Here is a 13,282-nt window from a genome sequence, read left to right on the forward strand (position 1 = left end):
GGTCCTTCCCAGTATTGTATCAGAAAAGTGGCAATTGAGTGTATATGCATTTGTGTTTACAAAGGGCTCTTAAACATTTTTCAGAACAACTTTTCAATTTTCTTTTTATAATACTATTAACAGTCTTGACGCACAAAGAAATTTCCATTCTCACACATTTTAACCATGATTTTTCATCTTAATAGCCTTAACCAATGAAGCGTCCTTGAGCTGCTGATGCCTTGGCCTCCACTCCCTTACGAATAGTGGGTCAAGTGTAGATTCCTCCCTTCCTGTCTTTCTGCCTAGACACTTTATCTCAAGAATGAATCTAGAAATTCAAAACATTTTTCTGAAGAATTACAGTAGACGGAGGAAACCAGGAAGCAGCAGAGATCATTATCCTACCTATCATACCTAGTGTCACTTATTTTAAGAAAGCACAATCACACTTTTCAAGTAAAACATATAGCCAAAAAGTTTGCTAAGGGTCTGTTTGGAACTTAAGGGTAACTGATTTCATACATCAGCTAAAACGTTATAGCTTAATGGCTCGGAAAGTCAATTTGAGCTCTGATGACACTTGCTTTTATAATATGTTATCTAATGCAAAACATTCCTACCTTCTTACATGTGGCTTGTGTTACAAATAATATTTGTACAGTATTTCTATTGTTTTATCATTGAAAACCTAACAAACGTGTTTTTCTAAAATGTTTTGCGTGAAAGGTGTGCTTGTGCTATCTTTTTTTTATTCTATTTTTATAATATATATATATATATATATATATATATACACACTGTATATCTAATGCAATGACATTCTGATATTTTTATGTGTTTTTGGGAGTTACCTGAAAGTGCCCTTTGCAACTTTTTATTAGTTTATTGGAAGCTTATTAAACCATCCTTGAATGTTTGTACATTGTGGCCCTTGTGTTACTCTTGTGTGTGATTTGTTCCTCAGGAAATCCAAAGGGGGTGATGCTGACCCATGGGAATGTTGTTGCCGACTTTGGTGGCTTTTTGAAAGTGACTGATGTAAGTAATTCTGCAGTTAATTCATGCAGCCTGTGCTAGGTAAGAGAAAGTCAGCCAGCTAATTGAGTGAGGTACAGTATGTTGTATTTACAGACACTTATCAGTCTAACCGCAGCCGCTCTGTATGTCTGCAGAAAGTTATTTTTCCGAACCAAGATGATGTTCTCATTTCCTTCCTGCCTCTTGCCCACATGTTTGAGAGGCTGATTGAGGTGAGACCTGTATGAGACCTTTACTTAAGAAATAAAAAGATTTCTGTCTGCTTATGTTTCCTCAGTGTCTTCCTAGGAAGTCCATTTTTATTATGCAAAATTACATCACTAGTTATTCAGTCTCAAAGTTTTGCTAGTAAAAAACCACACACACACCAGTAGTTAGGTTTCTTTCATTTTATTGGTTTAGCTTTGCTGTCTCAAATTACAGTTTGGCTCTGTATCAAATGTGAGCACAAACAAGTGCATGAAGACACAGACACAGACACACACACACACGTGCAGCATGCAGATATCACTTCCTATTTTGCAAACACTAAAGGGCCATGTCCTAATGTGACCCGGTTATCTGTATCTCTTAAAGGAGCCACACATGGTTGAAGTTTCTTTGAGGAGAACTTTATTTTCATAATGCACTTATAACAGCTGAAACAATGTGAAAGAAAAACTGTTTTCTTTCCTTGTTTCTATGTAAAAAGCATGCTTTGTAATGTTAATTGTTAAAAGTTAAATGAAACTAAATTGAATTATTATAATTGGATATTATTAAAAGGAATATTTCACCCAAATATAACAATTATGTCATTATTTACTCACCCTCATATTGTTCCAAACCAACACAAAGTTGAATTTCTGAAATATATTTTATAGCCATTCTTTTCCATATAATGAAAGTAAACTGAGACTTGTCTGTCTGGCTCAAAAAAAACAAAAAAAAAAAAAAAAAACCCTACACCATTAAAGTAGTCCATACAACTTGTGTGCTACCGTATATGTTAAGTCTCCTGAAGCCATACAACAGCTTTGTGTAAGAAACAGACCCAGTTTTAAGTCATTGTGGTGATGGGGGCATGGTCGTGTATCTGTCTGTGGGGGAGAGAGAGAGAGAGAGAGCAGTAAGGCTCGTCACCTGGGTTGTCATTATCTCTAACACCTGTTTCTTGTTGTAGTGATGGCGGAGGGAGACATAAAAAGGCACACAAGGCGTCAGAGTGACAGAGAGAGATGCATGTGGCCTGTGTCCTTGTGTTTATTTATATCATTAAAGTTTATGGTGACTGTTCAACCGGTCCTTTTAAAGGACAGGCAAGGAGGAGGCAGGAACTGGTTGAACAGTCAACATAAACTTTAATGATATAAATGAACTTAAAACAACATAAAACATACGGACACACATGCAGAGCAACCACATGCATCTCCGTTATTCTGATGCCTTGTGCACCTTTTTATGTCTGCCTCCGCCATCACTACAACAGGAAACAGGTGTTAGAGATAATGACAACCCAGGTGACGAGCCTTACCGCTCTCTCTTTCCCGCAGACAGATACACTACCATGCCCCCATCACCACAGTCATTATTCATTTAAAATCTACTCCTCCACTGTAGCCATTGACATCAATGATGTTTGGTCATGAGATATGCGAAAACCAATTAGTATTATTCCTTTAAAGCATATTTGTTGCAATTGTATTTTAAATGCATCATTGACATGACTATCAACTTTATCAACACTGTTTGTTTATGGTGAAAGGTGCACTGTTATTAATGCAGTTTTCTGAAAAATAAAAACCTATGCATGATTGCATGTGTTATCTGTTTTGTAGTCAGTGGTAATCTGCCATGGTGGGAGGATTGGCTTTTTCCAGGGTGATATTCGTCTGCTACCAGATGATATGAAGACTCTCAGACCCACCATTTTCCCTGTGGTGCCTCGTCTCCTAAACCGCATGTATGACAAGGTAAGCCAAAGCACCAATCAAATTAAATCCTTCACAGTTTGTGATTTTATATGAATGTGTGTTAAATTGCAAGCTGTTCATGTAGAACTGGGCTCATTCACAAAGCTCTGTAAGATCTTTTCTTACAATTTTCTTGTATTTTATTATAAAAAAAATTATTGATTCCATTCAACAAATTAAATAAACATAACGGAAAATGCAGAATCAAATTATATAAAATTATATAATAACAAACACGCACCCCAGTGGTCATAAATATTTCGAAACACATAATAAAATTAATAAATTAATACAATTGCACAGACACATTTAAAACTAGAGATCCCTCTCCACCGCCCCTCCCCGAGAGCCTTCCAAAAAGGCCAGATATCTGCCCCATTTTTTATCAAATAAGCCCAGATTGCCCAGCCGTCTATTCGACATTTCCTCAAATGCCACTACCCTGCCTATCTCCATGCACCACTCTCAAAATGAGGGTGCTCCAGCTGACTTCCATCCCCTAAGAATAACCAGTCTGCCGACCATAACACTGGTCAGGACCCAATTCTTTATGCAATTAACCCCTATATTAATGACCGCCCCATCACCTAAAATACAGAGTCTGGGGCAAAATGAAATCTGAGTGCCCAATACGTCACACATAAAACTCTGAACCCTCAACTAAAATTCTTGGATCTTAACACACCACCAAAAAACATGGGTTCTGTCCCCATCTTCTGATTGGCATCGCCAGCAGGTGGGTGTGTTTTTAAGACCAAGCTTATACAAGCTAGAGGGGGTCCAATAGAATCAATGTAAAATCTTAAATTGCATAAGGCACACCCTTGCATCTCTAGATGTAGACTTGACCTTTTTTTTATAATCCTAGCACACATTCCCTCCTCCAATACCAAGGTTAAATCTTTCTCCCATAATCTCTTGAGAGAAGCCGAAGCTCCCTCCCCCAGACTCTGAATTAGGAAGGAGTAATACACTGATGCCTCATGACCTTTTCCAAAAGCAGTAATCACCACTCCCAGAGTATCTGCTGCTTTAGGGGAGTGTATGCTATTCCCAAAAATAATACAGAGCAGGTGGCGCAGCTGTAAATACCTAAGAAACTGAGACCTGGGAATCCCAAAATGTTGAACCATATTTTCAAAGGATCTCAACACTCCACTCTCATATAGGTCACCATGCATATTAACCAATCACAATCCACTCTGACCAGCAGAAAGAGGGCTTATTAATACATAATTTTGGGTTCAGCCATATGCTCGAAGCAACAGTTAAATAAATGCCCGTATTAAACACTCTGGACACTTTTGTCCATACTGAGTGCAAATGCGAGATAACAGGGTGTAACTTAACTTCTCCGGTTAGTTTAATAGAAAGGCTTTGCAATGGCGAAATAGGGGCAAGAACTTCCTGTTCAATACCAAACCAGTTGCTCAAGTCACAAGTGATTGTTGGCACATTGCTAGACAGTTGCTAGTGTGTTATGGGTGGTTGCTAGGGCATAGTTAGGCTGTTCTGGGGTGCGTTTCCCATACGACGACGTAACTTACTGTTTAACCACCATAGTACGATGCATCATTGAAGAAATGAACTAACTAGTCACAACTGTTTCCCAAAACCCTTGTACCTATGTTGCACATCCATCGTTCGAACCACGTTTGTTCAACAACATAGAGCTCTCAGTAATGACGTTACACAGGGGGTGGAGTAATAACTTCTGTGAATATTAAATTATAAAAGCTCATTTACACGCACACCAAAAAGCCATTTAATGCGAGAAAGCTGCTGAAGACACAAAAGCTGTATGCACTGTGTAATGTGACAGATACATACGCTGCAATAGTGGGGTTTTCCTCTACATCAGTCTTCGGGGTTTCCCCAACCCACTTGAACACATGCGCACTCTTCAAAAACAAATAAATGCCACTTATGCGTTAATATGAACACATAAAAGCTGTGTTCTCTGACAGAAACTGTGTGTGATAAAGCGCTTTCTCTTAACAGACTTTTAATCCCAAAGGCTGCATTAGTGTTTGCATGACTTTTCAAAACACTGCTTTTTGCAAAACCCCAAATAAGTAATTTTATTAAATGCAAGTAAACATGGTCAAAGTTTTGACAGAATGAAATAAATACAATGATATTCTGGTCTCTAGATATGGCTCTGGTCCCTCCTTCAATGTAAGTCTATGGAGGTTTTTTTTTCTTTGTCTGTTTTATTTTCTGCCAGGTGAAAACTTAGACTTAGAAAATCACTTTGAAAAGTAAGTGCCCCTCTCCTCAATAAGCCATATGATTTGAGGTCTCTTTCATCTCCACGGTGTTGGCCAAGTTACATGCTGAAGTTTAACTCAAATTCTTAACCCTAAGAACGAGCAATAGTAATAATAGTGATGCTTAATAAAAATGCATGTCTCTATTATTGTTCAGATCTTCAGTCAGGCCAACACCCCACTGAAGCGCTGGCTGCTGAACTTTGCAGCCAAGAGAAAAGGAGCCGAGGTGAGTCGAGGTGTAATCCGCAGCGACAGCATATGGGACAAGATCTTCTTCCATAAGATCCAGGTGTGTGATCTAAAGCCAGTGAAACATACGGTAGTATGTGTACTGAAATTAAAGGCATGTTGATGTTTGACTGTACGATATGATCATATTACAGGCCAGTCTAGGTGGGAGGCTACGTATGATCATCACCGGTGCGGCCCCTGCCTCCCCATCAGTCCTGGGTTTCTTGAGAGCAGCTCTGGGGTGTCAGGTTAGTCTTAAACCAGCCTAAGATGGTTTACTGGTTTTAGCTGGTCTCCAATGCTGGTCTGTTTGCTGGTTTTAGAGGGTTTTGGGCACTTGTCTTTTTTTTTTTTTTTTTTTATACAAAGTTTCTAATAATAGTTCCTCTTCTTCTTTTCTGATGCAGGTGTATGAGGCCTACGGTCAGACAGAGTGCACTGCTGGTTGCACATTTACCACTCCTGGAGATTGGACATCTGGTATGACTTTAAACAGTCATCAAACCATAATAATAATAACTAAATTTTTTAATGTTCTGAGTGGTGCTCATTTACCACAACAATACTGGTATGGATGGTTGCCAGGGCATTATCTAGCAGTTATTAGGGTGTTCTGGGTGGTTGCTAGGTGACTGCTTACACATTCTGTGCTGCTTACAAGTCAGAATTTCCCACCCCAAAGTCTCTAAAGTATTGTGGTCTTTATACATAAGTCTATGAGATTTTGTGGCCCATTTTATCATCAGTCAAGAAAAAATAGTAAGTCTGAATGCTTGAAAAAAAGTTATAGCACACCATTCTTCAACAAGCAGCATGATTTGAGTATCATTTATGTCTGAAGCACAAATCATTCAGGTTGAGTTGTCTGTACACACTAAAGTTTAATACTTGGGGTTAGTTTGTTAAAACTACTAAGTAACAGTAATGCATGCCTTAAAAAATGCCAGTAATAAATAAAAAGCCCACACCTTCCCAGTCCACAAATGTTTTTATGATCTTAAACTATTATTAGCCCACATCATCATTTCACTCAAACACATGGTGTGATTATTCATCAAAAACTTCTTTTAGAGTATTCTTTAGTCAGTTCCTCTTGTGTGCTGAAGGGAAAACCTCTTCTCAGTGTAGTGTCTGCATGATTAATATTGCAACACAGAGTTTCCAAAATAATGATACTGGTGCAGTAAATCATTTGTAAAGGTGGATTCTAGTGCATTTGAGTGTTAAATATTGATGATCATATTATATCCTTAAAAGACTGACATAATGTGGAATTCCCAGCTGCATAGAGAGTATAATATTCAATCAGGCCGAAGGTGGGTCATGATCCAAAAATGGGTTGCAGATCTGTTCTGATGCAATACTATGTAATAATTGAATGCAACTAGCCATATAGTTAGGAAAATAAATAGGCTTATCAGCTTTTAAGAGGTAGGAAATGTCACCCATAAATTGTGTTGTTGGTGTGGAGGGTAACTTGTGCTTCAATCAAACCATGAACAAAACTACAAAAGGACATATAAAATAAGACACGGTTTGTGTCACAGTATGTTTCATGAGGTGAATTATTACATTTTGAACAACCAGTTTTGGTTCTGTGTTGGGTTGCCACTTTTTTTTTTCTTTCTGCAATGTAAAATATGGGTCCTGAAGAAAAACTAATTGAGAGCCACTGATCCAGACCCTCAATATTCGGATAAATATGCTGATGTCTTGCATCAACTGGTTTCTAATTCTACCTTCTGAATATCTCTCCCCCAACCCTACAAACATGGGAAATAGTGAGGCAGCTACTCCCCCTTGTGGGTTGTTTGCGATTAACACTCCATTTCAGTTTTGGTCACAAAAAAAAAAAAAGACATTTAAGATATAAAGCTGTGTATTTATGTTGTGCATTTCGTTCAAACAGTTGTTTCTGATCATGTTTAATCACCTGTAACACACACTGGTAGCTGCAGAGATAAGTTTTTCAGACTTTTACTTTGAAGTCTGTAACTAAAATCCTTCTTTTCCATTATGAATCTTTTATTGCTACAGTATATTTAGGGTGTGTTCACACTTGGGGCCAGTTGCATAAACATAGCCATTAACTTAAGACTTCATATAACAATTAGCCTGATTAGCTAAAGACGCTATAGAAAGCCTGTTGCATAAAACAAGGTCACAGCTGTCTTTAGGAAGACAGTCTAAGGGTACGTTTATACGAAAACGATGTACTAAAAATGGAAACGTTTTTCCTTTGCGTTTTTGAAAAGTTTTGCGTACAAACGACAACGTTGTCAAAACTATCCCCGTTCACACGGATCCGTGAAAACGACTAAAAATGCTGTATTATGCATGCCAGGCCAGTAGTTGTGATGTCACTTTGTAAAGAAATATTACGCGCCTGCGCACATAAGCATTCTTCCACAGAGCGGTGAATACAATCAATGAAGATGGCGAAAGCATCGAGCAATTATGTCTGGACAGACGATGAGGTTGCTTTATTACTACAATTACTTTGCTGGAGAAGCGTCAATAAACTCAAAATCTTGAGCAGCACAAGCACAGTCCTGTGGTCCGCCATTGTAGTTTTGAATGTCTCGCGCGTTGTTTTGAAGTACTCGCGTGCATGCCTATAGACTGAACTCTCAAGATTATTCAATAAACTCTGCTTATTTTTACCATCACTTCATCTCCTGCCTTCTGTATTCCCCTGCTGACTCTTGGGCTGGTAGGAGAGTAAGTTAACATAAGCTGTTGATGTTGACTGGTTTTGAATATCAGATAGAACTCTGATATATGGATGTCTTCTGACTGGATCTAACATGCATTTTCACTGCCTCATGTTTTCATATTATAAGCATATCATTGAATACTGTACATTGCATCACATCTCTGTCTATAGGCTATATACATAAGCGGTGGGTGAATGAATTGCAGGGTAAAGGTACATCAAATAAAATTAAGTAAATAAATAACATTTAAAATACAAATACATTTTCCCCATCTGAATCCATACATTAATTTCAAGATTTTCAAATTGCAGGTTCTGCCTACTGTACAATGTTCACACTCCATACAAAACACTCCAAATTAATAAATTGTTGGTTATTGTTATTTGCACAGACACCAGTATTCATATTGATAATTATACATCTCAAATTGATGCCTATCAATCCATCATTCTTTACATAACACGTAACACACGTGTGCATGACGTCATTCGCTTTTGTATGTTTACACAGACTATAACGGCATCGTTTTCAAAAACTTGCATTTTGAAACCCGTTTTCAAAAGTTTACGTTTTCAGGCCCCAAAACGCTGTTGTCGTGTAAACGAACAGCCAAAACGCATAAAGTTTTCCGTTTTTAGTTGAAAACGTTGTCGTGTAAACGGCCCCTAATTTGCATTGCATTGTGACAAAAGTAAGACACTGAACAGCTTAAAAATGGCCAACAGTGGGCGCTCAAAACAGTTTTTTTCTTGCTGAAAATATTTGCCTGTTGGAAGAATGCAATGCTTCGAAATCGATTGTAATGAACAAATGTAGTGATCTAGAGTCACGTGACGCCATGCGAGGAGCATGCGAGCAGCATGCGAGCAGCGTGCTCTGCACACTTTGCTAGTTTTTAATTATTTTTATGACATAAACCAGTGAGATTCGATACACCCTGCTACATATCTGTTCTTTGAAGTCAACATGGCAAAGAATTCAAAATCCTCGGGCTCTGGAGATATTAAAAGACACTTACGTGCTCAAGCTGGTGCCTTGGACGGGCCTGCAGACCAAATACTCGGTTTGGACAGTGCAGCGGGAGAAATTCAACACCAACTGGCGAGCATGTCTGTGATGATGACGAAAGTTGTTGCTGCCTTAGAGGATCTTGCTGTAATACGTTGATCGATTTCTGCGATGGAAACTAAATTCTCTGAGTTGGTCACAAGAATCGGGGACATCGAGAGATGGATCAATTATCTGGAGTCATCGGAGAGGGAATTAGCTGCTAATCCGCTAGCAACCAAGATAGACTTGGAACACATTTGGTAAAAACTGGAGGATTTGGAGAATCGTAATCGGCGAAAACAACATCCAAATTGTTGGAATTAATGAGCATGAAGAAGGCAGAGATATGGTGAAATTCCTAGACTAGCTCTTCCCGAGTCTGCTCGACATGACATAGGCCATAAGCTGGAAATCGAGCGAGCTCACAGAGTCCCGGCTCGCAGATCGGCTGAGGGAGACAGGCCCCGATCATTTCTGAGATCATCCGATAATTTGTTTTGTGGAGGAAAACACCTTTGAGACAGTTTTGTGAATGAATCTACACATTGTTTTTATTCTGCCTATTGGCTGGAGTTTGTTTTATAGATTATTTTCTGTTATGTAATTCTATCTCACAAACTTTGTACAGAAGCAACATATTTGAGCAATCCGATGGCAAAGTTGTCGCGGGGACTCTCGTAGGCATGCATGGACTTTTTGAGTTTAGAGGGATGGATGCCAGTTGGTGCTGTCGTGTGCGGGATTTATGCGCATGTTTTTTTTTTTTCTGTTTGTTTGGTTCGGGGGGAAGTTCGGGGTTTGACTGTGACACTAATGTTGGAATATGGTTTTATAATTTTATTTTTGACACACAATCAATTTTTTTCTGATATGTCAAAATGTCAGATGTTAATATGAGTGGATTGTCTCTCTCCACATGGAATGTGAATGGGCTGTGGCACCCCATAAAAAGAAGGAAGGTTATTTATTTTCTTAAACGTAAGAAATATGATATAGTGTTTCTTCAAGAAACGCACCTTTTTCTGCAGGAAGCTGAAAAATTTGGGAAGATATGGGGTAGACATATTTTCTTTAGTGCGGGCTCAAGTAAGAGCAGGGGAGCCATTACATTGATAAATAAGCATCTACAATTCAAATGTCTCAAACAGATAAATTAGGAAGAGTCATTATTGTTTTAGCAGAAATTCAGGGGCAAAGGTTGATTTTGGCTAATATTTACACACCTAACGCTGATGATCAAGCCTTTTTTATAGATCTTGAAGGGATGTTGCAAGCCACTGGCACCCCTCATGATATAATATTGGGTGGAGACTTTAATCTTTTGATGGACTCAGTCATAGTGAAGCAAGTGTGCAAGCCCCTTAGAGCAACATTGACACTTCACAAGATGTGTAAAAATCTTGGTCTTACAGATATTTGACATTTGTTTCATCAGTCCATAAAATGTATTCTAGAATAGATTTTTATATATATATATATATATATATATATATATATATATATATATATATATATATATATATATATATATCTAAGTCCCTCATTTCTTCTGTCGTTGATTGCTCAATTGGAACTATCTTAGTCTCAGATCACGACCTGGTGAGTTTAGAGGTGACGCCACATATGGAGAAAAAGAAATCATATAGTTTGTGCTTTAATGTATCCCTTTTGCAAACTCCTGATTTCCAACAAATGTTAAAGGCTAAAATCAATGTTTATATGGAGACCAACTGGTCCTCAGTATCCTCTGTGGGTGTGGCTTGGGAGGCACTTAAGGCGGTTCTTAGGGGTCGGATCATACAGTATGCCTCATTCATCAAAAAATCCAAAGCACGAGAACTCGTGGAGTTGGAAGGGAATATTAAAAGTGCCGAGGCAGAACTGAAGCGCCAAATGTCGTCTGATGGCCTCAGAGAATTGACCTGACTGAAATACAGATATAATACTATTTTGTCGCAGAAGGTGGAGTTTTGGCTATTCAGGGCAAGACAGTCATACTTTGAGTCAGGGGACAAAGCAGGGAAACTTTGGCTAGATATACACTATATTGCCAAAAGTATTCGCTCATCTGCCTTTAGACGCATATGAACTTAAGTGACATCCCATTCTTAATCCATAGGGTTTAATATGACGTCGGCCCACCCTTTGCAGCTATAACAGCTTCAACTCTTCTGGGAAGGCTTTCCACAAGGTTTAGGAGTGTGTTTATGGGAATTTTTGACCATTTTTCCAGAAGCGCATTTGTGAGGTCAGACACTGATGTTGGACGAGAAGGCCTGGCTCAGTCTTCACTCTAATTCATCCCAAAGGTGCTCTATCGGGTTGAGGTCAGGACTCTGTGCAGGCCAGTCAAGTTCTTCCACACCAAACTCACTCATCCATGTCTTTATGGACCTTGCTTTGTGCACTGGTGCGCAGTCATGTTGGAACAGGAAGGGGCCATCCCCAAACTGTTCCCACAAAGTTGGGAGCATGGAATTGTCCAAAATCTCTTGGTATGCTGAAGCATTCAGAGTTCCTTTCACTGGAACTAAGGGGCCAAGCCCAGCTCTTGAAAAACAACCCCACACGATAATCCCCCCTCCACCAAACTTCACAGTTGGCACAATGCAGTCAGACAAGTACCGTTCTCCTGGCAACCACCAAACCCAGACTCGTCCATCAGATTGCCAGATGGAGAAGCGTGATTCATCACTCCAGAGAACGCGTCTCCACTGCTGTAGAGTCCAGTGGCGGCGTGCTTTACACCACTGCATCCGACGCTTTGCATTGCACTTGGTGATGTATGGCTTGGATGCAGCTGCTCGGCCATGGAAACCCATTCCATGAAGCTCTCTACGCACTGTTCTTGAGCTAATCTGAAGGCCACATGAACTTTGGAGGTCTGTAGCGATTGACTCTGCAGAAAGTTGGCGACCTCTGCGCATTATGCGCCTCAGCATCCGCTGACCCCGCTCTGTCATTTTACGTGGCCTACCACTTCGTGGCTGAGTTGCTGTCATTCCCAATCGCTTCCACTTTGTTATAATACCACTGACAGTTGACTGTGGAATATTTAGTAGCGAGGAAATTTCACGACTGGACTTGTTGCACAGGTGGCATCCTATCACATTACCACGCTGGAATTCACTGAGCTCCTGAGAGTGGCCCATTCTTTCACAAATATTTGTAGAAGCAGTCTGCATGCCTAGGTGCTTCATTTTATACACCTGTGGCCATGGAAGTGATTGGAACACCTGAATTCAATTATTTGGATGGGTGAGCGAATACTTTTGGCAATATAGTGTATAAAGCAGAGAGTCTTTTTCTACCATTCCCTCAATGAAATCTGCTGGTGGTGATATTAATAATGCTTTTAAAGAATTCTATCTTGATCTCTATAGTTCCACATCTTCATCCACCGATGAAGATATTAGAAACTTTGTGGAACCATTAGAACGCCCTAAACTGACGACTGAGCAAAAAAATTATCTTGATTCTGAGATAACCTTGGAGGAGCTTGGCGAGGTAATCAAGGCCTTGCCTACAGGCAAGTCTCCGGGGCCAGATGGCTTTGCCGCTGAGTTTTTTTTAGATCTTATGCTACAGAACTGGCTCCACTTTTGTTAGAAGTTTATACAAATTCATTAAAGAATGGAAAGCTTCCGCCAACCATGACACAAGCCCGGATCAGTCTGATTCTTAAAAAGGACAAAGATCCAAGTGAGTGCAAGGGTTACTGATCCAGCTAGATGTAAAAATGTTGTCAAAAATATTGGCTAACCAATTAAGTTATGACATCTCTTAAACATATAGATCAGGTGGGGTTTATTCAGGGCCGCAGCTCTTCTGATAACATCAGGCGTCTAATATCATGTGGTCAGTGGTGAATGATCAGACTCCGGTCATTGCCATCTCACTTGACGCTGAAAAGGCATTTGATATGGTAGAATGGGATTATCTTTTTAAGATTATGGAAATATATAGGTTTGGGAAGACTTTTAATGGATGGATTAAGTTACTTTATAGACACCCAGTAGCGGCTGTACAAACAAATGGA

At 39.4% G+C, this 13,282-nt stretch overlaps 1 protein-coding gene across 1 annotated transcript in view; it reads left to right on the top strand.

Moving 5' to 3' along the window:
- The window catches only part of acsl6 (acyl-CoA synthetase long chain family member 6), a 60,812-nt gene that overhangs the window by 32,770 nt on the left and 14,760 nt on the right, over positions 1 to 13,282 (top strand). The window contains exons 10-15 of the mRNA XM_051680584.1: positions 947 to 1,020; positions 1,155 to 1,232; positions 2,838 to 2,972; positions 5,400 to 5,534; positions 5,629 to 5,724; positions 5,884 to 5,956. Coding sequence (XP_051536544.1) covers positions 947 to 1,020; positions 1,155 to 1,232; positions 2,838 to 2,972; positions 5,400 to 5,534; positions 5,629 to 5,724; positions 5,884 to 5,956 — 591 coding nt within the window. The remainder of the gene's footprint in view (positions 1 to 946; positions 1,021 to 1,154; positions 1,233 to 2,837; positions 2,973 to 5,399; positions 5,535 to 5,628; positions 5,725 to 5,883; positions 5,957 to 13,282) is intronic.

Source organism: Myxocyprinus asiaticus, chromosome 40, assembly GCF_019703515.2.
Source record: "Myxocyprinus asiaticus isolate MX2 ecotype Aquarium Trade chromosome 40, UBuf_Myxa_2, whole genome shotgun sequence".
NCBI classification, from domain to species: Eukaryota; Metazoa; Chordata; class Actinopteri; order Cypriniformes; family Catostomidae; genus Myxocyprinus; species Myxocyprinus asiaticus.